General features: G+C 55.4%; 9 protein-coding genes across 9 annotated transcripts; 3 read left to right on the top strand and 6 right to left on the bottom strand.

The window, feature by feature from the left end:
* Positions 1–277: 277 nt before the first annotated feature.
* W97_01349 (uncharacterized protein) lies at positions 278–1,243 on the bottom strand (the record flags this gene model as incomplete). Its single annotated transcript, XM_007779257.1, has 1 exon — positions 278–1,243. One exon carries the CDS (start codon positions 1,241–1,243, stop codon positions 278–280), a length of 966 nt encoding a protein of 321 aa, XP_007777447.1.
* A 3,133-nt stretch (positions 1,244–4,376) lies between these two features.
* On the bottom strand, positions 4,377–9,236 carry W97_01348 (uncharacterized protein; the record flags this gene model as incomplete). The annotated part of the gene is made up of 7 exons (XM_007779256.1): positions 4,377–4,876; positions 4,938–5,085; positions 5,145–6,233; positions 6,281–6,454; positions 6,522–6,796; positions 7,187–9,014; positions 9,105–9,236. The coding sequence occupies 7 exons, from the start codon at positions 9,234–9,236 to the stop codon at positions 4,377–4,379; spliced, it is 4,146 nt and encodes a 1,381-aa protein (XP_007777446.1).
* A 563-nt stretch (positions 9,237–9,799) lies between these two features.
* Positions 9,800–11,754, top strand: W97_01347 (uncharacterized protein; the record flags this gene model as incomplete). Its single annotated transcript, XM_007779255.1, has 2 exons — positions 9,800–11,366; positions 11,462–11,754. The coding sequence occupies 2 exons, from the start codon at positions 9,800–9,802 to the stop codon at positions 11,752–11,754; spliced, it is 1,860 nt and encodes a 619-aa protein (XP_007777445.1).
* Positions 11,755–12,203: 449 nt separating this feature from the next.
* On the bottom strand, positions 12,204–13,519 carry W97_01346 (uncharacterized protein; the record flags this gene model as incomplete). The annotated part of the gene is made up of 3 exons (XM_007779254.1): positions 12,204–13,071; positions 13,129–13,357; positions 13,411–13,519. 3 exons carry the CDS (start codon positions 13,517–13,519, stop codon positions 12,204–12,206), a joined length of 1,206 nt encoding a protein of 401 aa, XP_007777444.1.
* Positions 13,520–13,870: 351 nt separating this feature from the next.
* Positions 13,871–15,519, top strand: W97_01345 (uncharacterized protein; the record flags this gene model as incomplete). Its single annotated transcript, XM_007779253.1, has 2 exons — positions 13,871–14,017; positions 14,122–15,519. 2 exons carry the CDS (start codon positions 13,871–13,873, stop codon positions 15,517–15,519), a joined length of 1,545 nt encoding a protein of 514 aa, XP_007777443.1.
* Positions 15,520–15,774: 255 nt separating this feature from the next.
* On the bottom strand, positions 15,775–16,637 carry W97_01344 (uncharacterized protein; the record flags this gene model as incomplete). The annotated part of the gene is made up of 3 exons (XM_007779252.1): positions 15,775–15,831; positions 15,926–16,209; positions 16,295–16,637. 3 exons carry the CDS (start codon positions 16,635–16,637, stop codon positions 15,775–15,777), a joined length of 684 nt encoding a protein of 227 aa, XP_007777442.1.
* A 563-nt stretch (positions 16,638–17,200) lies between these two features.
* W97_01343 (uncharacterized protein) lies at positions 17,201–19,041 on the top strand (the record flags this gene model as incomplete). The annotated part of the gene is made up of 3 exons (XM_007779251.1): positions 17,201–17,279; positions 17,334–17,467; positions 17,521–19,041. The coding sequence occupies 3 exons, from the start codon at positions 17,201–17,203 to the stop codon at positions 19,039–19,041; spliced, it is 1,734 nt and encodes a 577-aa protein (XP_007777441.1).
* Positions 19,042–19,715: 674 nt separating this feature from the next.
* W97_01342 (uncharacterized protein) lies at positions 19,716–20,878 on the bottom strand (the record flags this gene model as incomplete). Its single annotated transcript, XM_007779250.1, has 3 exons — positions 19,716–20,134; positions 20,195–20,457; positions 20,532–20,878. 3 exons carry the CDS (start codon positions 20,876–20,878, stop codon positions 19,716–19,718), a joined length of 1,029 nt encoding a protein of 342 aa, XP_007777440.1.
* Positions 20,879–23,517: 2,639 nt separating this feature from the next.
* Positions 23,518–24,541, bottom strand: W97_01341 (uncharacterized protein; the record flags this gene model as incomplete). Its single annotated transcript, XM_007779249.1, has 3 exons — positions 23,518–24,306; positions 24,358–24,416; positions 24,466–24,541. 3 exons carry the CDS (start codon positions 24,539–24,541, stop codon positions 23,518–23,520), a joined length of 924 nt encoding a protein of 307 aa, XP_007777439.1.
* Between the last annotated feature and the right edge of the window lie 329 nt (positions 24,542–24,870).

Genomic DNA, 24,870 nt, shown 5'->3' with positions numbered 1-24,870 from the left:
TGGCTAAGGAACCCCCATAACAACAGATTCACGTCGGGCGGGGGAAAACCCTCACCGCGAACCTAGAAATCCAGGGTTTCTTCGACGATAATACTCCCTTTACGATCAATGTAACGCTCGAAAACATGGGCTAAATAGCCAACCGAAAGCTTGTCGTTCTATTGTTCACTGCTGAGATTTACTACAGCGGCTGATCGTGGATTACTTTGTGGAGTTGGCGGCGAACGAGAGCTGGACGGCTGCGCGTTGAAGCTTCGTTCCCGCACGACGTGGGTGTCTAGAGTGACTTCTCCAGCTCAACAAGCTCCTCAAACGCGTCCCTCCATTTCTTGGCCTCTTCCTTGCTCGGTCGGGGCAACGGTTTGCGAGCGAACCCGCCGTAGCCAAAGAACGTTTCCAGTGCGCTCTTCGTGCCGATAATGCCACCCTGTATGGCCGCCCAGTCGCCCCTGGCAACGACTGCCTGCATCCTTCGGGCTTCCTCGAGCTTGCCGGCCTCGAAGAGTTCGATCAGCTTCACGCATGCTTTTGGCGCGACGTTGCCAAGTCCACCAATAATGCCCGAGCCGCCACCGATCAGTGTCTGCAGTGTGAAGTCTGCGGAGCCGCCCATGCACATGAAGCCGGAACCGGGGTCCGATGGAGTCGCCGCACGGGTTGCTGCAGCGATCCGGTTGAGCTTGCCGGTGTTGCCGCATGTGAGCTTACAACCGATGATGTTGGTGTGCTTAGCGAGCTCAATGATAGTGTCCGAGGACAGGTCAAGGCCTGACACAGCGCCAGGGTAGTTGTAGATGATGATTGGAATTGGTGATGCGGTAGCGAGGTCTTGAAAGAAGGTCATCACGGAATCTTTTGAAAACAGACCTTGGTAGTAGACTGGTGGCAGGACTAGCGCGTAATCTCCGCCGGCGGCCTGAGCCTTGCGACAGAGTTCGATAGCCTCACGGGTCGACTGAGCGCCGCATCCAACTATCAGCGGCATGTGCTCAAAGCCAGCTTCGTCAAGTGCTTTACGGGTGGTTTTTGTGACAAGATCCCTCTCTTGGTGGATTAGATGCACGGCTTCGCCGTTAGAGCCTTGCGTGGTGATACCGGCTACGCCAACCTCCGCCAGACGGACAGCATGCTTGGCGATCTTGTCGAGATCCAAATCCTCGGTGAGGGGGTCGAAGAAGACGACAGTCGGTACGTACACGCCAGGGATGAGAGTTCGATGGTTTCTGTCGCCGGTTGATCCCATGGTGATGGTGGTGGAAGTCGCCTGATATGCAGAAAGTGTAGGTGTTGATTTATACCGCACTCCTGCCCCGAAAGCCAAGTCACCGCTGATGAAGGAGTCGAAGCTCCCCATAAGTGAAGGGACGTCCTTATATGTAGACTTGATCAGAAAGTGAAGATGACGTGTCACCAGAGGCTGGAGTGAATCAACTCGAGACAATTTACTAATATGAACGTGATGATGTATGCAGCTCGGGAGTCATTACGATCTCGATGAGAATGACAGCGTCAATCACCTACCTCACCTGAAATCGGGGATTGTCAAACAATCTGTGGAGGGAAATCTTATGTTTGGCGTGGGGGTTCAGCTAAGAATGGAAATGAAATCTTGATAGTCCGAAGATTCGCAAGGAGAGCGGAAAGGATGCCGAGAGCCTCGTGGCACTGGGCACAGAGGAAGCAGCATGCAAGCCTCAACGGGGTAAGCTAGCTACTTGTTCGCACCGCCAGGCTGTGTCTGGTCCGTTTCGAGCGGAGCGCATCGTGGAGCATGCTGGAGCTGAAGGGAGACGCCTCACGACAGAAACCGTAGCCAATGATGCTGAGGACGGATTTCTGACACCTCACTGCAGAAGAGAAACAACTCCTGGGATTCATCTTGTGGAAGACATGCAGCTTAGGACACTCATCATTATGAGCTTCGGCTACCTCCGTAGAGGGAACGGTTGGGTTCCATCGCCAACCCCATCGTCTAAGTATTCGCCTGGGGAAGCGTGGGGGTGGAGAAAGTACGAGTAAAAGGAAGGGGATCTAGCTAGCGGGAATCGAAGCGCAGACTCCAGCCCGTTGGAGCTCCAGACTGGCCTGATGTCACAGGACCCGAATCACCTCTTGGTGCCCCTCAACGGTGTGTGTCGTAACACGCTTTTAGTCAAAGGCGGGGGTTCGACAAACGGCATTCCTCCAGCTGTCGTATGCACCTGTCGCGGTGTCATGATGAGCGCAGACAAGGCTCTGCGGTTTTACCGGAGTCCCACACGTAACTTAGGTACTCAACCCGTTCAACGGTGACGCTTGCAAACTGGATCTTCAACCGCATCTCGGAGATTCTTACTTCAAGATCTGCGGTAAGGGACACTCATACGTTCTCGCCTGTTTTGCGTAGTGCGGGATCCAATGGATATTAAGGTTACGGTGGTGCAACGCTACTCAGTAGCTCGATCTTCGATATTGATGTGTTGGATGTATTGGAAAGACAGGAGGGGGATGCTGGTGCTGGTAGCTCGTTCACATAATGCCATAGTCGGCAGCGGCCCGGAACCGTCCTGAAGACTTACTGCAACGTGGTGAACGAGGACAACAATGGAATAAGGTACCATTGATCGTTGAGTTAAAGTTGGAGCTTCAGCCTCAATTGCCCTCAAACCATTTACAAGTCTTGCACAGATCGGCGCTTCTTCCCAGCTGAACGCCAGCAGAAGAGATGTCGCCGTCCCTCTTTATTAGTTGAATCTACATCAAACACGTTACTTGTAATCTTTAAAATGTCGCCTTCTTATGGTTGTATATTATGATATTATATGCCAACACGCTATCTTAGCAATCTCAGCTTATTATAGCTTATTATGGTGGTAGTATTACAGTTAACCGCGTTTGAAAGAGCTTTATAATTAAGGTCCTCACGTGTTTCGCCTATCCTACCACAAAGCTAGAGTTGCAGCCAAACAAAATTAAAGGTTGAGGAGCGTAGATTTCTTACGCAACTCGACTGCAAACTCTACCGGTTTAGGAAACCCTGGCCCCGCACCTCCACCCCGGAATCAACTCGCTTTGATCGTCTCCACTTCAACGGTCGCTGACTGGGAAATAGATACAAATTCTCCATCCACCGTTGCAGACACACATAAAACCACGGTCTGGATCAGTCTTACAAGGCCATGAGGGTGCCGATCTCGTTCAACGATACAAACAAAGTGGCAGCAGCATCCTGCCATAAACGACATTGCTTGTAGATTACCGCCTCAGCATCGCGAACATCGGACTCACGACACTCTACTGCCCCGCGATGTGGCATATTTGCAAGCGGGAATGCGTTGAGCGGCTCGCCCCTGACATGCATCTGCTTCCATCTGTAGCATGCCGCAGCAGATGCAGACCGCCGCAGCCACCCGCAGAGCAAAACCACCTGAGCAATCTTTCTCTGGACAAACGCGGCCGGGTGTTGAGTGTCAACGACAGATAGCGAGTCAAAGCCAACCACGCAGACGTCTGGACTGATTGATACGCGGAACTGAGCGGAGTTTGATCTGGGCGTAAGGCGGCAAGAACTTCACTCTGTCCACGCTCCCGCCCCTAGATCTGGATGAAGCATGATGTTAGCATGAGGGACGATGGCGTGCCAAGTCCTTGTTCTGGTTGTCTTCACCGCTACACTCGCTGCTACTTGATGACTCGTCGGATTCAGTTCCCGGTGTGGATTGCAATAGAGTAACGATATTGCCTCCGCGGCTACGTGGTTCTTCATCAGCAGCGGCCCGGGCAGTCAGCCAGTACCATGACTATCAAGGAGTGGTGAAGGGTGCCTCAGCATGATTCCTTCTCAATCAAGCAGTGAGTGCCTCTATCGTGCTTTGGTAATGGAACGTTCTCGAAAAGCAAGAAGCGACATCCGGAGGATAAGAGCTGCGAAATCCGAGGACTTGTATATCGTGCTACAAGCTTCGCGGCGACAGATGTCAGCACAATTCAGATTCATTATAGAGGACTGAATGAGTCTGATTCTCTCTCACGTCGTCTCTTCGTCCCACAACCTTGCTCTTACTGTTCAGTCTGATACAATGGCCTTGGTTTTACCTTTTCGTGGGACACGTCTAATATAGCGCAGCTTTCATATCCAAAGATGCTACCTCGATTCAATAACTTCTCAAATGATTGTGTTGAATCTCAGCCATGGGACACTACGAAAGCAATAATGCGCCTGTACTTTTGCTCTTCAACATATTGCAAGGCTGCGAATGCTCTTCCTGGCAGAAGAACCCTCCTATTCCTAAGGTTTAGCGCGGTGAAATAAAGAAAGCCTTACGCCTCCAGTCCTGTAGGAGACTACAAACCCCGATCTATCCTACGAAACCCCCTCTGTCCCACAAAAGCCAGCCCTACAAGAACCCCAACCCTCCCCCTCCCACAACCTCCAGATCACTCCCCACAACCCACTCCTCCGTCCCCAGCTTCCCCGCCGCCTCCGCGCGTTTCTGACTGCCGAGCTCACACCACCTTTTCAACAGATTCCCATCGACGATACCCCTACCCCCAAACCCTTCGCTCTCAACCGCCCGGTACGCGCGCGGATTCAGGCCGCAAGGGTGGTCGAGCAGGTTGGTCAGATAGGTCTGCAGGGCGCCGAGCCGGCGGTAAGTTTGTTCGTCGAGCGGGGTGATGAGGGCGAGGACGCCGGACTGGGTGGTTAGGAGGACGTGGCGGAGCGGCGCGCGGGGCTGGGTGCCGTTGAGAGCGGCGGCGTTTGGGTTGGCGGCGTTGTCGATTACGGTGTTGAGGGGGGAGAGGGTTGAGGGAACTAGCGTCATGCTTGTGGGGAAGTGGCCAGTGTGGAAGGTTGATTTGTGGAGGAGGCGTTGGCCGGAGAGGGATTTGGGATCTGAGAGGAGGGGGTTAGTAAAGGTGTGAGGTTTGGAGGAGGGAGGGCCCTGGCGACGTACGCTCTGGATCGAATTGTAGGACGTGGATATCGCAGTGTCCGTCGGCGACTGTTATGTAGAGCTGCTGTTCATATGGCATGAATTCTGCCGCCAGAACTTCCATCTGAGAGCGGCTCTTGCCGAAGAACAACATTTTATATGGCTCCTCCTGTCCTGTGTGTGAGCAACGACTTCAACCGACACACGGAGAGTGAGAGAAGTGCTTACGGTGTACCCAGCAAACCACAGACCCTTCATCGCATCGCCGAATATCATCATTCCGGTTCCGTAAAGCTCCTTCGCCACGGTGACATAGCATTGCATATCCATGAAAGCAAGCGGCAGGATTTGTCCGTCCTCTTTGAGACCCCGGACCATACATTTCTGGCCCTGTGCCACGAGCAGAAAACCCTGGGCACCGACCTCGGAAAGCGCAGTAACGGCTCCTTTCAGCTCTTCTTTGCCCACAATTTTCAGCTTCTTGCCAGTCTCTGGACGTCCAGGCTCGGGCACGACATCAATCACATCGAAGACGTAAAGGTTGCCCTTGGCAGGTAGATCCTCGCCGTGTATGTAGGCAGTTCCCACAGCGATGAGCTGTTTCCGCTTGTCGTTGTTCTCGGAAACCGCCAAGTTCATAGACTTCACGCATGTAACTGCTTCAGCCGGCTCAAAGACATGTGTGTCTACGACCCCCCAGATAGACGGGTCTAGCAGCTTAAGCATGCCTTGATCGATGAGAGGTCTGAGGTTGATGTCTTCCTGGCTCCACTCATGGTGGTAGTCGTCCTCGGGAAGCTTGAACTCGACTTTGTCGCTGGTGCCCAGGACATACATTCTCTTCGGCGGGTGGTAGCAGAGCGCCTGCACTTCTTGACAGATGTTGATCTTTCGTGTTGCCCACCCGATGTCACCGAAACGGAATCCCGATGGCAGCTGAGCCACTCGGAGGAGGTCGTCTGCATCCACGTATGTAAAGCCACGCTCGCATTCTGCAGTGTGGAATCTGGTGAGTGCTTTCACAGACTTCCCTCTGAGACTCAAAACCTTGGGCGAGCTGGAAGACTCCTTGATGATGAAGGAGGGAGAGGTGCCAGTCTGGAAGACTGTGCTATATCCGGCGACGTTATCAAGCGGCCGGAGTGTGCTCCCCCTGCCGCGCTCCTCGGCCTCCATCGTGGGGTCCTCTGTGTACTTGGGCAGATGTGGCTGCGAGAGCTTGAGCCATCGAAGATCGGACGTGAACGACTCTAATAGATCTCGCACAGGGTAGTTGTAGGGCTTATAGATAACCAGGTCATCTGTCGAAGTCCGTACCTGTATCTTTGTGAGAATTCTGCTATAAAGTGTAGCTGGGGACTTACTATTAAGTGCGGTGTCTTCGATGTCTGGTCCCCTAGATCCGTTAATAAGATCTCCGTGAGCGCAGCCCTTGTAGCCCCTCGCCGTGGAGCGTACTCCGGAGTCAACGTAGGAGGGAGGAAAGAGAGGCCCTCTGCAACAAACGCGGGCTTCTCCAATTCTGGCAACTCGAATATCTGTGATTCGACCGTTTGTCAGTATGCGAGAGGACGGGGGAGTACCCCGGGCAAATGCGAAACCTACATGTAGACCACCTTCTGCGCTGAGCAAACAGACCAGTGCTTTGTTGTTAGTTACGAGAGATTTGTAAATCGACCCGGAAAGCCATCTAGTAGCCAGTATAGCGTCACCTCGTTCAATCTCCTCTATATCGCCGCTGTCGTCTGCCTGGAGGACAATGACACTTGAATCATCTCGTAAGATGAGGATATAGGGATCAGCGAAGCTAACACTGATAATTTTCGGCTCGGCCCCAGTTGCTTCATCCTCCATGGGAATGATCTGAGCCAAACCCAGTTCTAACACACATTCCGCGTTAGCAGTCATTCCGGGTAGGCGATGTGATGGGCTCTGCAATCAAACACTCTAGCGGACAGAACGGGGCATGAGGGTCAGAAGAAGTATCTTGTATTCATCTAACAAACATTGCGTGGTGCAGAGACCACCGTTTTCGTGCTGCTTTGAATGTAGCCCGCCCGTGAGCAGAATACTCTCTGAGATGGAAGTTGCCCGAAGCTTCCGTCCTACCCAGCATCTGGGCGCTGTGACTCTCGGATGGTCTTTGGAATCACAAAACGATCGTGTGGATTCTCGGACTAAAGGCGGCGTAAACGCTTCCCTTATGTACAAGCCGTACAAGTGGGCGTATTGCAGAGCAGATGTATGGAAAAGAAAGCTTGCAGACTTACCTGAATCATAACTTCGAATCTCCCCTTTCTGCACTTGTATAATCCTCGTACCATTGGCCAAGGTGCCGACATCGATGGTCGTGCCCTCGCGTTCAAACTCGCCCTGTGTGGTTTCTTCGAGACCACTTGCGGTGATTGAGTATACGACTGATACCTCTTCGCCATCTGTCGATGTCTTGGAAGCGACAATGAAGTGGTCATAGTCGGCATCCGCGGACATCAAAGCTTCCAAATCGTCCTTGCCTTGGGCTGGCATACCCTTAGGAGCAGGCTTCTTTCCATGAACCGACCAGACTGCATGTGTGTCGGCAAACGCAGAAGAGCGAGTGATATCGGGTGTGACTTCATGCCGCAGGACGGAGACGCCACCGTCTCTGCCGCGTCCGGTCGCAGCGACTAGTTCGAGGTTTTCCGGCTTTTGAGGAGCCTTGCCTCCCTTAGATGTCTCTCGTTTGAGCGACGGTAATGGTTGCCCAAAGGCAATGTCACGCAATGGTGCAAGGTTCTGCAGGGTATCGTGAACTCTGAAGATGTAATTGCTGGGTGCGCTTGCATCAGTCGGCGAAGATATCGCTTTCTTGATAGCTTCAGCATCACCGGCATACAAATCATCGTCGTCGATATCCAGGCCTTCTTCGTCGAAGGACAGGTCAGCATCATCCGCCAGCATCTCGGCATGGGAACGCTTCCTTGTCAGTTGCGCCGCTTTTCGCGTCCAGCCGAGAACTGCAGATTCGCCGTCTTCGCTCCCTATAAAGACCTTGTTCCGACCTAGGGCTGCGCTGCAAGATGCACCGGTCCTGATGGAACTGCCTCCGTGGTCTTCGGCTACCTTATGAAGGGAGATCCCCGACACGGACCGCCCATCCAGCTTGAAGCTGAGAACGACGAGCTCTCCGCTGTTTAAGACAATCAGCATGTCGCCACTGTCGGAAGAAAACTGCTCTACTGTGCAGCCCTCTAACCTCAAGGCAAGGTCTGTTTGATCGCTCATGGCAAACGATGAACATTGCTTAGCGAACTCATTGACAGCGACGGCGCTGGTCTTGCCGGCTTGATCCACATGAATGAATTGATTGCCACCAACGAGGAGAGCTCCTCCGACGGGGAGAGGGAGAGAGACGACTTGATAACTATCATAAGGCAGTCCCGTTACCGACAAGAGGGTGGTGGAGGCCCGCTGTTCGAGGTCCAGGGTAAAGACGGTGTAGTTGAGGACATCCTTGCGCTCATTCAGCAACGATTTTGAAGGCGCCCGGGAGCCGGATATGAGTCCAAATGTAGGTTCACGGTATTCGTGCAGGAAAGCGAGGTGTATTGGGTGCGTCAGAGACGGGTCCAGAGCTGTCAAAGGGAGTACGAAGGATGACATATACGGAGTTTGTTTGCCATCAGCATCCCCTTCACTGGCCTTTCCTTTTGCCACTGGCCGATCCAAAGGGCCATCTAGATCCGGGTCATAGTCTCCTCCTACGAGGTCATCCCCCGGCTGCCTAAACGGGAGTATAGCAAGTTGGCGGGCACCGAATTTGAGCGCAGCGCACCTGCTGCTAGGATCGACTGTGAGAAAGTTGTAGCACTGGCCGGCATCCGGAGCCCAAGGACTGCCTTGCAAGTCTTCGCCTTCGTAGTAGTGTATGGAGATGGTCGATATGCCAAACAGCTCCGGGTCCCACTCGACCAGGCTTAACTTGGCATGCTTAGAGGACACGAGCAATGCCTCGCCTCCGGACTTGGTGTTGAGCGGCTTGACACGCGCTAGCCCCGTGACTGTCCCGGCGAGGATGTACTCGCCGACCAGCACGAGTTTGGCGGTATGCTCGGTCCGCTGGAAGGAGATGCCCGCTGCCTCCCCGTCGAGCAGCGGCGATGTAGGCGTGTGGGTTCCATTGGCTTTACTGCTGGCTTCGGTGACGACTGACTTGAGCTCGAATATCTGGAGCAGCGAGCTCTTAGCGACAACCAAGTTGCTGGCTTTTGGACCGAGAAAGGGCAGGTTGACGGCGTAGGTGACTGCGGTAGGCGGCGTCAGCTCGGTGTAGCACTGCATCTTGCTCAAGGCCTCTCCCTCAATGGCATGTCATCTGTCCCCTTCGCTTTGCTATGTATGTATGTGTTGTCGCTGCACAGGAATTCGGTGTGGTGTTGAGCATCGCATGGCATGGCATGGCATGGCATCGCATCTCAAATCCACGAGCAATCGCAGCTCGAAACGCGCTCCCTTGCCGCCAAGCTGTGGCTCAAGCTCCAAGCTCGAAGCCCCAAAGCCCCAGGCCCCAAGCAAGCGTCATGCTGGGCCGCACCCGCTCGAAGCCTGTCTCGAACGAAAGCCTGCTCCCAATCCCCCCCCCATTCCCCCCCGCCGCACATGCGAACGCTGCCGCTCTCCAGACTCTCCAGACTCTCCAGACTCTTCCCTCTGCAAGCTTCCTCTCTATCCTCTCTATCCTCTCCATCCTCTCGGTCGCTTGAAGCAACTTGAAGGACTCCAGGTAAGCTGCATTGACACCCGATTTCCCTCTCACAGTCCCCGGCGTCTAACAAATGACGACAAACAGTGAGCGGCACAGCACAGCACAGCACAGCACAGCACAGCAACAAGCGCTGCCTGCCATGCCTCTTATACAGACCAGCCTGATATGGGTGACCTACGCCGTCGCCGTCGCCATCCTCGTCGCCATAGCCTCCGTCTTCGTCTACGTCTACCAGAAGCCGCGCGACCGGGCCGCCTCCGTAACGATAATATGCATCTTTACCGTGACCGCCTTGCTTGCAACGGTGCTGTTGATGCCCGTCGACATCGCCCTCGTGTCATCTACCACACTTTCGAGCGAAGGCCGCAAGAAGGACTGGGCGACGCCTGACAAGATCGACAACATCGTCGTGACGCTGAAGATCGTATACTACACTCTGTACTCTCTCGACGCCGTCCTGTGCCTGCTCGTCATTCCCTTCACCTACTTCTGGTACGAATCGTACGACGACGACGCCGCGGAGCAAGGCACCCAGACGGTCGGCAGCAGGCTCTGGGAAGCATTCAAATACACCATCGCCTTCGTCTTCCTCTGCGTCATCCTGTTCCTCGTCGGCTTCTTCATCCCCGCCGCGAAGAACACCAAACACAGCGATCACCGGAACCTGGATTACTTCAAGGACCTCCTTACCGAGAACCGGGGCGAACGCGCCTTGACCTTCGCTCTGGGTCTTCTGATAACCGTTGGGACGATTGTCTACGTCATCTACACTGGCTCTGGCCTTGCGCTGCTCCCCGTCTCCCTCATCAAGTCAGCTCCGGCCATCTCCACGCCTGCCCTGGCCGCCAATACCGCCACTCAACTCGAGCAGAACCGCGAGCGCCAGCGCCAGCTCGAAGGCCGCAACGAAGGCCGCCAGAACGGGCTCGACTCGCGCGACCGACGCGAACTCGAAGCTCTGGTCCGCGAAGAGCGCACGCTCATACGGCGTGAACGTTTGGCTGCTGAAGCCGGCGGCGAGGGACAAGGCTGGCTGATGAAGACGTGGACCAAGATTGAGGCTGTCTTCCGACCCGTCAAGCTCATAGGCGGTCTCCTCCTCGCCCTCGTCTCCCTCGTCGTTTTCGTCAGCATGCTCATCACTGGCATCGACAAAGCCAAGTACTCTGTCTGCAAAGCCGGCTGCGGCTACGTCCTGGGCCACACGAACATCTTCCAGCCGCTGAACTGGATCTTCGTCACGTCGAGCAAGGTGTTCCCCATCGACTACGTCCTCTTCCTCCTCCTCGTGCTGCTCTTCTTCTCCGCCAGCATCGTCGGCATCGCAACCGTCGGCATCCGCTTCCTCTGGCTCATGATCTTCCGCATCCGCAAAGGCCGCACCAGCCCTCAGGCGCTGCTCCTCGCCACCGTCCTGCTCACGCTCATCGTCCTCGCGATGAACTACTCCATCGCCATGATCGTCGCCCCCCAGTACGCGACCTTCGGCCCGCAGACCTACTGCGACCGCCTGCCACGTCATCCCAACGAGATGCCGGATTGCTCGCAGCACCGCAGCGCGATCAGACACTGCTCGGAGCTGGCAGAGAACCCGATCGCGAAGGAGGTGTGCACGCCGAGTGTCGTGAGCACGTTTATCAACCGCATAACTGTCAACTTCCCCTTCTTCGGCGTTGTGTGCTTCTGGGCGCAGTTCGCTTTCCTTGGTAAGTCCCCGCATATACACAACTACCCCCTGACCTCCCCTTGTGCCGGCGATCCACCCATCGTGTCTTCGCTTCCGTAAGCTGACCTGTTATAGGCGTCTACCTCATCGTCTTCCTGTTAACCCTCTTCCGGACTCCGAGAATGGATACCGAAGACATGGACGCTGATCTCGAAGAGGAGGAGGAGGAAGGTCTGCTGGCGAGCACAGGCCGCAGGTTCAATGCCACATGGCAGGACATCACGGGCCGTTCAAAGAACACTGGTGCGGCTCGCTACGGGACGGTGGATGGGACCGGGGCCCAGACGAACGGCGAACGCGCTGGTGAGGCTGCGGCGGCGGCGGCGGAAGGTGGGGCGGACGGCACGGGCAGAGATACGCAGTGGTAGTTGTCAAGCTTCATTGAAGGTGGCCGAGAATGAGAAGTTACGATCGTACAAGACCGGTGGAGGGGGAGGGTGGCCTGATGCAAAGCACAGAGAGAGGTAAGCTTGGGAAGTTTGTGTATTGGCGATGAAACATGTATTGCGTTGGTATGTTTGGTATGATACCTAAGAGCGCCCGTCAGGGGCCTATCAATATGGACATGAAAATTCCCTCCTCAATGATCGGCATCATTACCCCCGCATCTCTGTCTACTCTGCCTTCCCTTGCCAGCTACAACCCCGCCAGCTCGTGCGCGCAGACAGTGCGCGGTCGTTCCTTCTGCCATCCCATCCTTGTGCACAGAGCACCTCAACCATGTGGGCCACGTTGTCACAGCTCGAACATCCAACGCTATCGTATCCCACGTGTTGCACCCGTTTAGATTGTCAACTGCCCCGCTGAACTACAGCCCTCAGCTCGCGCCCAAACTCCTCAACGCGATCCTCAGCTCCTTGACCGCCGTATCCACGTCCTCGAAATTGAGCGCCGAAACAGCCCATTTAGCATGCTTGGCCGCGCTCGCGATCGCCTCGTCGTCGGTCCTGTATGCCCCTGCCGTGCCTACATCGTGGCTCACCATCGGCTCCGGCGCAGGTGGTTGTTGTTGTCGTGCGGGCGGCCATGCCGCTGCTGCGGGAGCGTGGACTTGTGGTGGCTGTGTTTGAGGCGGCGGCGGCGGCGGCGGCGGATGTTGCTGATTCTGCTGGCTGTAGAAGCTCGACGGATCTGGGTCTATGAATTGGGGAGGATCCTCGGTCATGGATACATCGTCGGCGGGAGCGGTCGGGAGTGCAGGTGGCGCGGTCTCGGATGCGAAGGTCGCCGGTAGGCGGGGGAAGTAGCCGCCGCCTACGGAGCCCTTTCTGCTATCTGGGGTGGGCGCTAGTGGGGAAACGTCGCCGGCTTGGGAGAGTGGGCCATTGGGGGGTTGGTGAGTTGCTGGCGATGGCACGGTTGCTGGAGCGTCGGGAAGAGGTGGCGATGGTAGGGAGAGAGGCGGAGCTGAGTCTTCTAACGGGCGTTGAGCGGAGGTGGCACCGTTTATGCGCTGGACTTCCGGGTCGTTTGGGTCCAGGGCCGGTGCCACGGCCTCTTGAGGGGGCGGTTCCTGCACGGGGTTCGAGAGGTTGGGGTCCTCGCCGGCTTTAATCGCTTTGGCGATGCGCAGGGCGTGGTATTTTGCGAATTTGGACTTTGCGCTGATCTCGGGGTCGAGCGGCCCCCATGTGCCGAGGAGGTCGAGGAAAGTCGCTGCTGCTCGGAAAGTATCTGCGGTTTGTCTAGGTGTGGTGGGTCAGGTATAGTATGACAGTTTATGGAGCGTATATGGTACTGACGCTGAAGCCTTATTTGCCCGCACAGCGTTATCGGCGCGGTCAAAGGTCTTGAGAGCGAACTGCTCCACATACGCCTTCGCCGCTACATCATCCAGTATTGCGTCGTTGCTGGGGTGTTGGGCTTTGATCTGCTCAAGCTTGTCCATGAGAGCGGTGGTATAGGCCATGGATTCGTCATCCGCCGTGTGCAGGCCTTTTGATAGTATCTGATTGACAATATAGTAGTCGCCTGTTGGAACTCTTAGCATCCGTTGTGCGGCAGCGACAGTCATACACAATCACACCTACACCAGTAGGTCATTACGGCGTCTACATTGGCCAGTTGCGCCGACCGCATGGCAAAGCGTGCAATGTCGGCGGTCTTGAGCGGGCCTGGTATATTGGCGGCCATGCTGTCCTAGGCGCCTCACGCGTGCAAGGATTGAAGAGCTGAATTAACAGCAGAAGGCAGGAGACGCTTGGCTTATCCGCTCTCGAATATTATGTACAAGAGGAAGCTTGATATAAAAAGGACGCCTGGTTGGCAATCACGTGGCAACGAGAGCGCTCCATGCGACAGCGAAAAGATAAGATTAGATCCCCCCGCAATGAGGCTAAGTCCTAACTCCGACGCACAAGCTTGAGGACAGCTTGTCTACTTCCTTCCAGGCGTCATCGTTTTGTATCGTCAGCAACAACAACCTTTCGAAGCAGCTCACTCTCTCAATCATACTCAATCCGAAACAGTCCCTTACTAGCCACCATGAAGGCCATAGTATTGGCTGCTGCTGCAGCTTCTCTGCTAGCTCAACCCGCATATGCTGAAGGCATGTACTCCAAGAACTCGCCCGTCCTCCAAGTAGATGCAAAGAACTACGACAAGCTGATAGCCAAGTCGAATTATCCATCGGTAAGCCAACAGCCTTCTCTGAATATCTTCCTAGCTAAGCCTTCGTTAGATTGTAGAGTAAGCCCGCCCGAACCTCCGCCTCGACCGCCTCGCATGCTGAACAGCGCAGGTTCTACGCACCTTGGTGCGGCCACTGCAAGAACCTCAAGCCCGCGTACGAGAGGGCGGCCAAGTCGCTCTCCGGTCTTGCAAAGGTCGCCGCCGTGAATTGCGACGATGAGTCCAACAAGGCCTTCTGCGGTTCCATGGGCGTACAAGGCTTCCCCACACTCAAGATCGTCAAACCCGGCAACAAGCCCGGAAAGCCCTCCATGGAGGAATATCAAGGCCAGCGGAGCGCGCAGGCAATCGTAGACACAATGGTAGACAAGATACCGAACCACGTGAAATGGGTCTCGGACAAGGGGTTGGAAGAGTGGTTGGCCGAGGGTAACGACACGGCGAAGGCAGTCCTGTTCACCGACAAGGGCACCATCAGCGCGCTGCTGCGCTCGCTCGCCATCGACTTCCTCGGCAGCATCAGCGTCGCGCAGATTAGGGACAAAGAGAAGAATGCCGTGGAGCTCTTCGGCGTCTCCAAATTCCCTACTCTCCTCGTCCTGCCCGGCGGCACCAAGGACGCCCTCGTCTACGACGGCGAAATGAAGAAAGAGGCCATGCTCACCTTCCTCTCACAAGTCGCGCCGCCGAATCCCGATTCCCCCGCCGCCGCCGCAACCTCCTCCAAACCCAAATCTTCCTCCACAGACAAGGAATCTGCCTCCAGCGCCTCCAGCGCCTTCTCCAAAGCATCCGCCTCCCACGCCTCCGCCGAAAGCGACGCCAACAAAGCAACCGCTACATCTGAGACCCTCGAAGACGCCACTCCCCCCACCGAATCCCCCGACCCGAACATCGTGACCGACGACACGCAAAAACCCGTTGCCATTCCCCAGGGTCCCCCCATGCTCGAGATGCTCGAGACCGAGGCTGCGCTCAACAAGGCGTGTCTGGCCAAGAAATCCCACACCTGCATCCTCGCCCTGCTGCCCACCAGGCCGAATCCGGAGGAAGATCCGCTGCTACCGCTAACCGCACGGACCGCGCTAGCGAGTCTGGGACACGTGAGCAGTAAGCATCACACCAAGGGTCAAAAGGGCGGGCTGTTCCCGTTCTATGCCGTGCCGGCCGCGAACGAGGGCGCAGAGAAGCTGCGCAACGCGCTGGGGCTCAAGGGAGATGCAGACGTGGAGCTGGTGGCGACGAATGCGAAGAGGGGATGGTTTAAGCGGTTCGAGGGGAGCGATTACGGGATGGATGCTGTGGAGGCGTGGGTGGATGCTATCCGCATGGGCGAAGGGAAGAAGGGGGTGCTGCCGGAGGGTGTTATTGTGGAGGAGGTGGCGGAGGAGCTGTCGAGTGAGGAGGCGGAGCCGGTCAAGGTCAATATCGAGGACTTGAAGAGTGGTATGGGGGATTGGCCGGTCGAGATCGAGGTTGAGGAGGTGCATGATGAGTTGTAGTGGTGTCTAAAATACGCATAATGAGGTGAATGGAAAAACTTCCACATACGATGAATGCTCGTCTCGTCCTGTAGGCTAGGCATTATAGCGGAGGTGCTTTCGAGTCCTTGTCCGAGGATGGAACATCGCCGCCCTGTAAAGCGATCCGACTGATCAAGCATAAGCCTAACCTCGCTAGTAGCTCTCAATCCTCAAATCATCTATTCGCCTCAACATCAATGACCGAGCTAACTTCGCAAAAGTCACTGAGTATCTCTAATACGATTTTCTGATATCAATGACTACCGACAACGCAAACAGTGCGAAACAGATCTGTGGAACGATCAGCCGATTTTTTCTAGCCTATCGTAATTCTCCATCCACAAACACACCCCCAAGTCTCCTCATAGACAGAAACTGAACTCACCAGCAGAGATCCAACCATAATAACCAAAATCTCCCACCCGCCCGCATGAATCCTGCCTCTCACCATGGCATTCTGCTGCCGCCAGAACCTCCACGCGCCCAGCACAGTCACCACAATCGCAGCACAGATGAAGACCGCAGCGAGCGGAATGCCAAGCACAAAGTAGCCGAGCACCGGATCCGGATTCGGGCTTGGCTGCAGGCGGAAGAGCTGCGCGATCAAGGCGCCGACCATGGACAGCGCAATGGAGGTGCGGAGGTAGCCTAGGAAGGTACGTTCAAGGGCTGTGGTGAGATGGGGATGCGTGAGTCAGTCTTGCCTTTCAAGGTGGGCGAGACCGCAAGGTAGGCGGAGAAGGAGAGGCCGTACCCAGGTGGTCCCTCATGGCTGCGGCGGGGACTGTGACGCTGATCTGGCGCCGCCACCACGTCTGGATTGATCCCCAAAGGCCTCCTCTTTGATTCCTGGAAGTCTGGCTCTGGATACCGCTCCCGGTGCTGTGCGTTGCCCGTGCCTCTAATGTTCCCCGTCTTCGGCGTCGTGTGCCATCAGAGGCAGTAGAGTACGAACGAAGCTGCGTGGCTTCGCGCTCATCGTCGGAAGAATTAGGTGCCTCCTCCTGGATTGCAGTAGGATCCTGGTACGCATTGCCGGGTAAGTGCGCCGGCGGAGGGGGCGTGAGCTCTGCGGACGTCGATGTCGGCGCGGCCATTGCTCGTAGTTGTGAGGGATGGCAAAGGCATGCCGGATGCGCACGTCGGTTGTGCGAAACGCTCCATGGTTGTCGTTGCTGGTGGTGAAGGGAACCGGCGGCTCGCGGTTAGCGCTACTGTACCTAGCGGAGCCGCTGTAAAGCGCTCGGGGCTTGTCGGCTGGATTGAGATCAAGGAGAGAGCTCGAAAATGCAGTCTAGAGGCGAATGTATTGCAGCGAGATTGACTATATCGCTACACATCTCTAGGTAGAATAGCATTGTGACGTGGAGACGTTGGAGGAACAAGACGGAACAAGACGCTTCAAGTTGGCAACCGTTCAAGCGCGGGCCCTGCCGTTTCTCCTTCTCCAAGCCCGCTGACGTGATGTTCCGACGGAATGTTCCGACGGGTGGTCGCCGCAGCTGTCACGCCTCCTCAACCCACAAATCCGCGCTGTAGAGCACCTTGACGAGAAGCTGTAAAGCTTCATCTTTCCTTTCTTTTCTACCCCGTCTTTAGAATCTGCAACGTGGCCAAACCCAGCCGGACACACGACCGCAACACCCTGCCAGCCTCCGCCATGGGTCTGTCAAAGTCGAACCGGATCCTCATCCTGCTCGCCATTGACAGCGCCTTCTTTCTCCTCGAATTGGTTGTTGGTACGGAAGCCTCCTAGAACTCTGTCCCAGCGCATACTGACGCTCTGCAAACAGGCTATGCCGTCCACTCCCTGGCCCTCGTGGCCGACTCCTTCCACATGCTCAACGATGTTCTCTCGCTATGCGTTGGACTGTGGGCCGTCAAGGTCGCGAACCAGAAGACCAAGTCGAAGATGTATACCTATGGAGTGAGTTTCCAAAGAAAGTATGCCTACACGTTCAGTCGCTAACGATGTGCTAGTGGCAACGAGCAGAAACTCTCGGTGCGCTCGTCAACGGCGTCTTCCTCGTCGCCCTGTGCCTCTCCATCTTCCTCGAGGCCATCCAACGGCTCGTCGAACCACAGGAGGTGTCCAACCCCAAGTTGGTCTTGATTGTCGGTTGCCTCGGCCTAGCATCGAACATCATCGGTCTCTTCCTCTTCCATGAACACGGTCACAGCCACGGTGGTGGAGGAGAGCATGGACATGCACATGGGGAGGGTGCTACAGATGACCTGTCTGCGGCCGAAGAAGGGCACAGCCATGCGCCTATCGGAGCTGTCCAGGACGACGTCGAGGCGGTGGCCGACGAGGGAGGCAATGTCGCTGATGTGCTCCCGGAGAGCCGCTTTGGTAATTGGCCAACAACACAGAAGCGAGGGTCGGGCCAGCCGTCCGGTATCTCGTGGGACGTTGATGGCAAGCCGACTTACAAGACTGCACCCGGCGGCCGTCGTGAGCGGAGGCACAGCCGTTCAAGGTCACGGGCCTACTCTAACCTCGACGAGATCGACGTGCATCCCGCGTCTTTCAGGAACTCGATCATAGCAGCCGCGCGCATCGAAAACACCGAGTCCGAAACCGATACCGAGAATGAGAACGCAGTGGCCGACGAGAACAATGATCCTACCGAGAATTCACCACTCCTGAATGGGACGAAGAGGAGGGCCTCGACCAGTAAGAGTTCTGGTAAAGACGGCAAGACAAGCAACGGCAAGGCCATCTCCCACCCCGAGCACAATCACAACCAACCCAAGGAATCAGGCAAGGGAGGCCACGGCCACTCCCACGGCGACCTAAACATGCGCGGCGTCTTCCTTCACGTCATGGGCGATGCGCTCGGCAACATTGGCGTCATAGCGTCCGCGCTGGTGATCTGGCTGACGCCCTACTGGTGGCGCTTCTATTCCGACCCGCTCATCTCCCTCATCATCACAGTCATAATCCTGTGCTCAGCCATCCCGCTCTGCAAAGCCGCGTCTCGGATCCTGCTGCAAGCCGTTCCCGCTGGTCTAAGCGTCGACGACATCAAGGAGGACATTATGGAGCTGCCCGGCATCGCCAGCTGCCACCACCTGCACGTTTGGCAGCTCAGCGACACGAAGCTCGTGGCATCGCTGCACGTGCAGGTCGCGTTCGACTTCAAGGGCCAAGGGTCGGCGCGCTACATGGAGCTCGTGCGGAACATTAGGCAGTGCCTGCACGAGTACGGCATCCACTCCTCGACCATCCAGCCGGAATTCTGTCTGGATGAGAGCCATGACCACTCGGTGGCGTACGACAACAGTGAAGATAGTTGTAGCGAGAACGGTGCGCCGAAGAACGGCAAGCGGAAAACTGTCAGCAAGCAGGCGAGCAAGACGGGTAGTCTGAGGGATATGCCGGAGGAGTGTCTCCTTGATTGCGGGGATGCGTGCGGGAATGCGAAGCAGTGCTGTGCGCCTGCGGAGTCGGAGGGGCAGGCGAGTGAGAGTGGGAATGGGAAGGGTGGGAAGAAGTAGGTGGGCTGTTTCTGTATGGGTTGGGCTATCTCTTTAGATGTCCCTGCATCGTGCACATATTGCTCTAAGCTGGCGTAGTTGTTTGCATTGGCGTGGCGTATGGATGGCTGTTGAGGCTAGCGATGATAACTTCTACCATCATCTCAGCGTAGCGTGGCATGGTGGGGATGCGGTTTTGTGGAAATCAGGTTCTCAAAAGACTAGACCAAGCTCAAGAAAATCTGATCAAGTATTCCTGGATATGGCTACGTTCAGACAGCCCTTCACACATAACGCAACCGGTTCACTGTCAGACTCAATCATCTGGAGATATCCGCTTCTTCTGGAGCGTACCCGCGCACATGAAGACCACAAGTTGATGACTTTCATAGTTTGTGTGTGTGCCAGTTGATTTGGGAGCCTGTACGACGCATCACAGCCAATCGATTCAGACAGTTCAACGGTTGATGGCAGTAGAACATGCATTGAGCCATACTCCCTATCTCAGCAGGTCAGGCCAACAGTGGTAATGTTGTCGTTAGAATATCAAGGTCGGTACGACTGGGTTGAAACGACTGGACTTGCGTGACTGTAGGCATTATTAAACATCGTATAGGAATCTATCGCACACGCGGGGCGCTGGAATCAGGGTATCTGTTCGCCCAAACATAGTCTTCTGGGTCATGATGGAACCTTCATCTCTGCAGCGCCTCTTCATCGCTCGGCCTGCCACCATGCTGGCTTACGCGGCTCTGCCCGGCGTCAATCTGAGGCTTACTCTGGTCTGAGTGCTTAACCGGATCAAACACGTATATCGGAAACTCCAGAAACAGCGTCCTCTTCAGCCAAATGGGTGTTCTCGTGTAGAGTTGTGGAGGGAACGGGATCAGGATGCTCGTACGGTTGAGGTATCTCGAGTAGGCCTCCCATCTGCCGCGGCTGCCTTTCTCGTAACGCTTCTTGGCCCCAGGGCGCTCCTGCAGCGGTAGACCCGATACGAACATTAGCAGGAAAGTCAGGAAGAGAGGGCCGACGACGGAGGCGATGAGGGCGTTTCTGGCACCCCTATTGACGTCGCCCCGGAGTGCTGGGGAGATGCTTATGACCCAGATGCCTAGAACTATCGTAAGCATCTGGACTTCTAGAGCAAGCCAGACGTACTGCTGACACTTACCGAAATGGATGATCATCTCGCCGAAGTAGTTCGGATGTCGGGACCAGGAGAACAACCCCTTGTCGCAAATGGAGCCGTCGTTGCCGTGCGCGCTCCTGAAGCGGTACTTTTGCGTATCAGAGACGGTCTCCATGATCAGGCCGACGACATAGAGCACGATGCCTGTGATGTCCTGGCCGGTTCCAAAAGGGGTCTCGCGATAGTTGGACTCCGCGACCTCAGGCGAATTGAGGATCGTGACGGGGAGCGAGACGGTCCATACCCTGGGCAGTAGATGTCAGCCTTTCTGAGGGTTTGTTGAGGTGTACCAGACGCTCTGATTTCGGGATGTCTTTACCATAACATTTGAAAGATCCAGAATCCCAGAAACTTGAAGAAGTTGTCTCGCTTGTCATCGAAGCGGTCGTCCTTCCCTGTCTTTAAAATGCGGAAAAGCAGAAACCCGGAGAGGCGGAGGCCCCAGACCATGATGAAGAGGGAGACGACAATGTTGCGGGCATGGTCGCGGTTATCGCTGAGGGCAAGAGTGATGATGGCAAGGACCACGAAGTTGGTGCCGCCAGCGAAATCGGTGAGCTTGTCGAACTTGTAAGTGAATGCTATAGCGAAGAAGAACAGCTGGTAGGCGACGGTAATGAGGAAGGTTATGGATAGGTAGTAGTTGTCTAGCACGTGTACTGCCATAGCTGATCACGCCCGAGAAAAGGGCTCACGAATGCAAGTGCTGAGAAGATCACCTTAGGTTGTCCCTCTCTAGGTAGGCGATCTTGCTTACTGATATATGCCTCTCAGTTCGGCTCAGCCCCGCGGCGGAGCTGTTTACGGCCTTTAACAACACGTCCTTCAGGTTGGCACATGACGTTGTTGATCGCGATTTGTACCCTGGAAAGCCACTCCCGCAGAGATCCACAGGGGACCATTTAGCGCGTAGATCGGAGCGTGCAGCGAACCTGTACACAACAACCTACATTCCTCCAGCGAGTAGTCGTTCTCTAATCTGTGGTGCTTCCACAGCTGACAAAGGTGCTCGAATAGTGCAGGATTGAAAGCCGACACAATGTAGACATATTCGCAAGCTTCTAACAAACGATTACCAAAGCACGGCCTGTTAAGAGTGGTGTGGTAAGTATCGCCTTGTTCAGGATCGAGCTTTCTACCGCAAGGCCAAGCTCGTACACAGTAGAGCATAAAGTACCACATCTTCCGGACTAGACGTGGAGAAGGTCTTCTCTTGAGTGAGCAACAATACCAGAGTTTGGTGAGGTGGGTACAGGCTCTCGAGCGGAAGCGTTCCGAAACGCTACCCGTCTCGAGCTGCTGGTCTGCAACAGCCCCCATCATGCTGCTACTCTGTCGAGCGGTTCCTGAGACCAGGATGAGACTTTTCGAGTCCGACTTCGTCTTCCCTGACAGTATCAGGCTCAAGAACAAGAAATCAAAACGAAGGCGAGAAGGTAAATTAAATATATGGCCCTGCGCTTCTCCTCGGATTGGCGAAAATGAGTGGAGAACGACACAGGACGCTTCATACGAAGGCAGAAGACTGACGAGGGAGTCTTCATTACTATCTCGATGTGTGCTCCTTTCTCTTCTTTTCTTTGCCTGCTTCTGCTCGGAGCCTCCTCTCATTTCTTGACCTTCATCTTGACTCCACTCATTAGCTTCGCAAAGCATCTTCTGTGCACTTTGTTTACGCAGTCGTTCTCTCTATACCACAGCTGGTCTGCCTTATGCCAAGTGTTTATCGCTGTTTGCCGGCTACACAGGAACTATCCACTTGAACGTGAAGCGCGCCTCGATTGATCGAGTAGTATGATACGATTACGCAATGCATTTGAACTTGCAGCTGCGGTGTGCCTCTTCTGTACACCGGTGGTCCGTATAATCATCTTCAGCTGAACAGCAGTATACTGACTTCACACATAAGAAGACATCAGCGCAAATTCACTCAAGGCGCCACATCCATGCTCCTCCGAACTACGCAAACACGACATCGGCAGAGGCGGTGGCTACAATTTACGTCGATGGATGTTGGTTTGCCGAAGACCAAGCATGTGCATCTGGCATAGCATCTGCCTCACATTTGTCCTTAAAGGAGCCTCTGATCTCGTTGGAGCATGTCGGCCCGGAGCCCACTACGACCGTAAGTCACGAACGTCTACCTGTCATAAAGATGACTAACGCCGATAGATAACCGTTGCGGAGACAACTACACACTACGTTCTTACTACTTTAGAGAACGTTAGAATGAGCTCGAGAACAACAACGCCTACAGTAATTTTGACAGTCACTGAGACGGCAGTGGAGGACTCCCTGACTGTACCGGGAAGCGTGAGCGAACCTTCCTGCGCACAGAACAACAGCAGAAGCTGACTTGGTTGCTCAGACTACAGCGAGCTCGTTGCCAGTCTTCTCCCTTGCATCATCCGGCGGTCTCATCACTATAGTAACTTCACTGCCGGAAGTCAAGAGCGAGCCAGCACCGGCAACAACCTCGGCAACCACGTCTCCTCCACGTGCATCAATGCCATCCCCAGCATTGCCTTCGGCCCCGATCTCGCATACATCGTCAGCAACCGCGGCGGCCGCATCAGGGGATGCATGCAATTGTCATTGCCTCTGTCCCGTGGGAGCTTTACCAAGCACGCTGTCACAAACGGTTTCCATGAGTCCTCTGCTTTGTACAGGATCAGGCAGTACAGCCGCACCGTCACTTCCGACGACGTTGGCTGTGGTCATTTCATCAAGTCGTATGGATGCAATAGCAGGGCGAACAGATACCTCAGTAGTTTCATCTTTGTCTACTGACGTGTCCAGTATTTCCTCCACGTCTACAGCATCCGCAGCGCCGCTCGTCTCCTTGTCAATTTCCTCTACGACCCTCACAACAGGTGGAACTAGCGAAGCCACGGCAGATACCGTAAGCGCAAGCAGCCCGTTGGCTACAAATGCGCCACAGAAAGCAACAGACAAAACACCACCCGCTTCGCCTGGCACAATCAGTGTTTCTTCTGCACCATCGGCTGCGCAGCAAAACCGTCTACCTTTCAATCTCGATACGATGAAGTTGCAACCTACACTGACGTTTCGACTTGGAGCGCAGTAAGACCTGAGGGTTTCTTACGGGCTTAGACAGCTCGTTGAAGGAGCAGCAATGATACCCAAGCTGATGCGGTGTTCCTTTAACCTCTTCTTCTTCTTCTCTTCGACGAGCCACGTACGTAGACGGTTGTTATCGAATTGGGTAATCTCGGCCTGGGGCTGCAGAATCAAGCATTGTTGATCGATCTCATTTTCCTGAATTGATAGTGCTTCGAAGGTCTTCATGGAGCGGTCGAAGTAGCTTGACCTGGCGTTGACGCCGAGTCATTGCAACAGGACGGGGCACTAGCCTCCATGCGTGCCTTCTTCTCTCGCCTCTTAAGTTCGCGCTTCGAAAGAGGTGCTTCTTTACCGTCGCCCACTCCCGCCTTCCGCTTCTTGGACCCATAATTTTTGCCCTTGTCTTCTTCCTTCGGCACCTCGGGCTTCTCGCCGCCGTAGATAACGTCCACAACGCCTCTGTAGCTGGAACGCTTCAGCTGCGCACTGACCGTGACGAACCGCGCTGCTTTCGAGATCGCCTCCTTGCCTCTTTCCTGACCCAGTCCCCAGACCGCGGCCAGATTGACGACATCCCACGGGCCTCTGCAACCAACCGCCCGTCTCGCTTCGCTACTGATTATAAGCCCTCGTCCTCGTGTCGCACGAATGAGCTGCGTAGCATTGCTAATCAAGTTCCGCCTCGCCATGTTATCGGAGGCTAAGACGCCGGGCGCGTAGCATATCTCGAACCTGACGCCCCGCTCGATCGCTTGGGAGAGGGTCTTGAATTTGAAGTGGTAGCCAAGGCGGACGGTGAGGTCGAGGGAGATGATGTCGCAGTCGAGCGTCTGACAGGCTTGCTGGAGCGTCTTCTCGTCCGTTGGACGGATGGCGAGGATGTCGTAGGCGGCGGAAAGGGCTGAGAGGCGGTAGTTCTGGTTGCTGTCGGAGAGGGCGAGCGTGCAGCGGCGGAGGAGGCGCAGTTTTCCTGGCGTGGGGAACGGGAGGGGTGAGGGTATGGGACATTTCTGGCGCTGTTAGCGGAAGTTACAGCGTTTTGGTGATATGTGAAAGCTCACAATATCTGAAGGCAGCTTGCCAGAAATTGTATGGGTGAGCGCAACGACGTTGTATCCCACTGCGAGACGTCAGGTACGTCCACTGCAGGTACAACAGTCATGGCTCACGTTCGTCCAGAAAAGCGAGCGTCCTCTGTAATTCCGGATCATTGGGAGCCCAAGGCACGTTCAGGTCGTAGAACATGGTTGCGACTGCAATGCTGGATGAATCCGTCGTACTATGCGAGCGGGAAGCGGCGAGGGAGCGGAGGCTGTCAGTCGTGATGAAGCTGCGTTCCCTTCCCTTTTCTTTTCGCAGAGCTACGCCGCCGACAGCTTCGCAGCGCCCTGAGTGGTGGCACCTTTGGTATCTGAGTTTTCGAACGAGGGAGTGAGATAGGTGAGCACCACTGCGAGTGAAGTGGAAGCTTCTGACAGCCCTCAGGCTGGCCGGCGCTGACATGCGGCAGCGGGATCTTGGAGCTTGGCATCTGCTAACCGGGAATGAGAGAGCACGAACAAGCCCCAAGCACC

Source organism: Coniosporium apollinis (assembly GCF_000281105.1).
Source record: "Coniosporium apollinis CBS 100218 chromosome Unknown supercont1.4, whole genome shotgun sequence".
In the NCBI taxonomy this organism is placed as follows: Eukaryota; Fungi; Ascomycota; class Dothideomycetes; genus Coniosporium; species Coniosporium apollinis.
The sequence above is the reverse complement of the archived record's forward strand: the minus strand, read 5'-3'. Positions and strand labels throughout refer to the sequence as shown.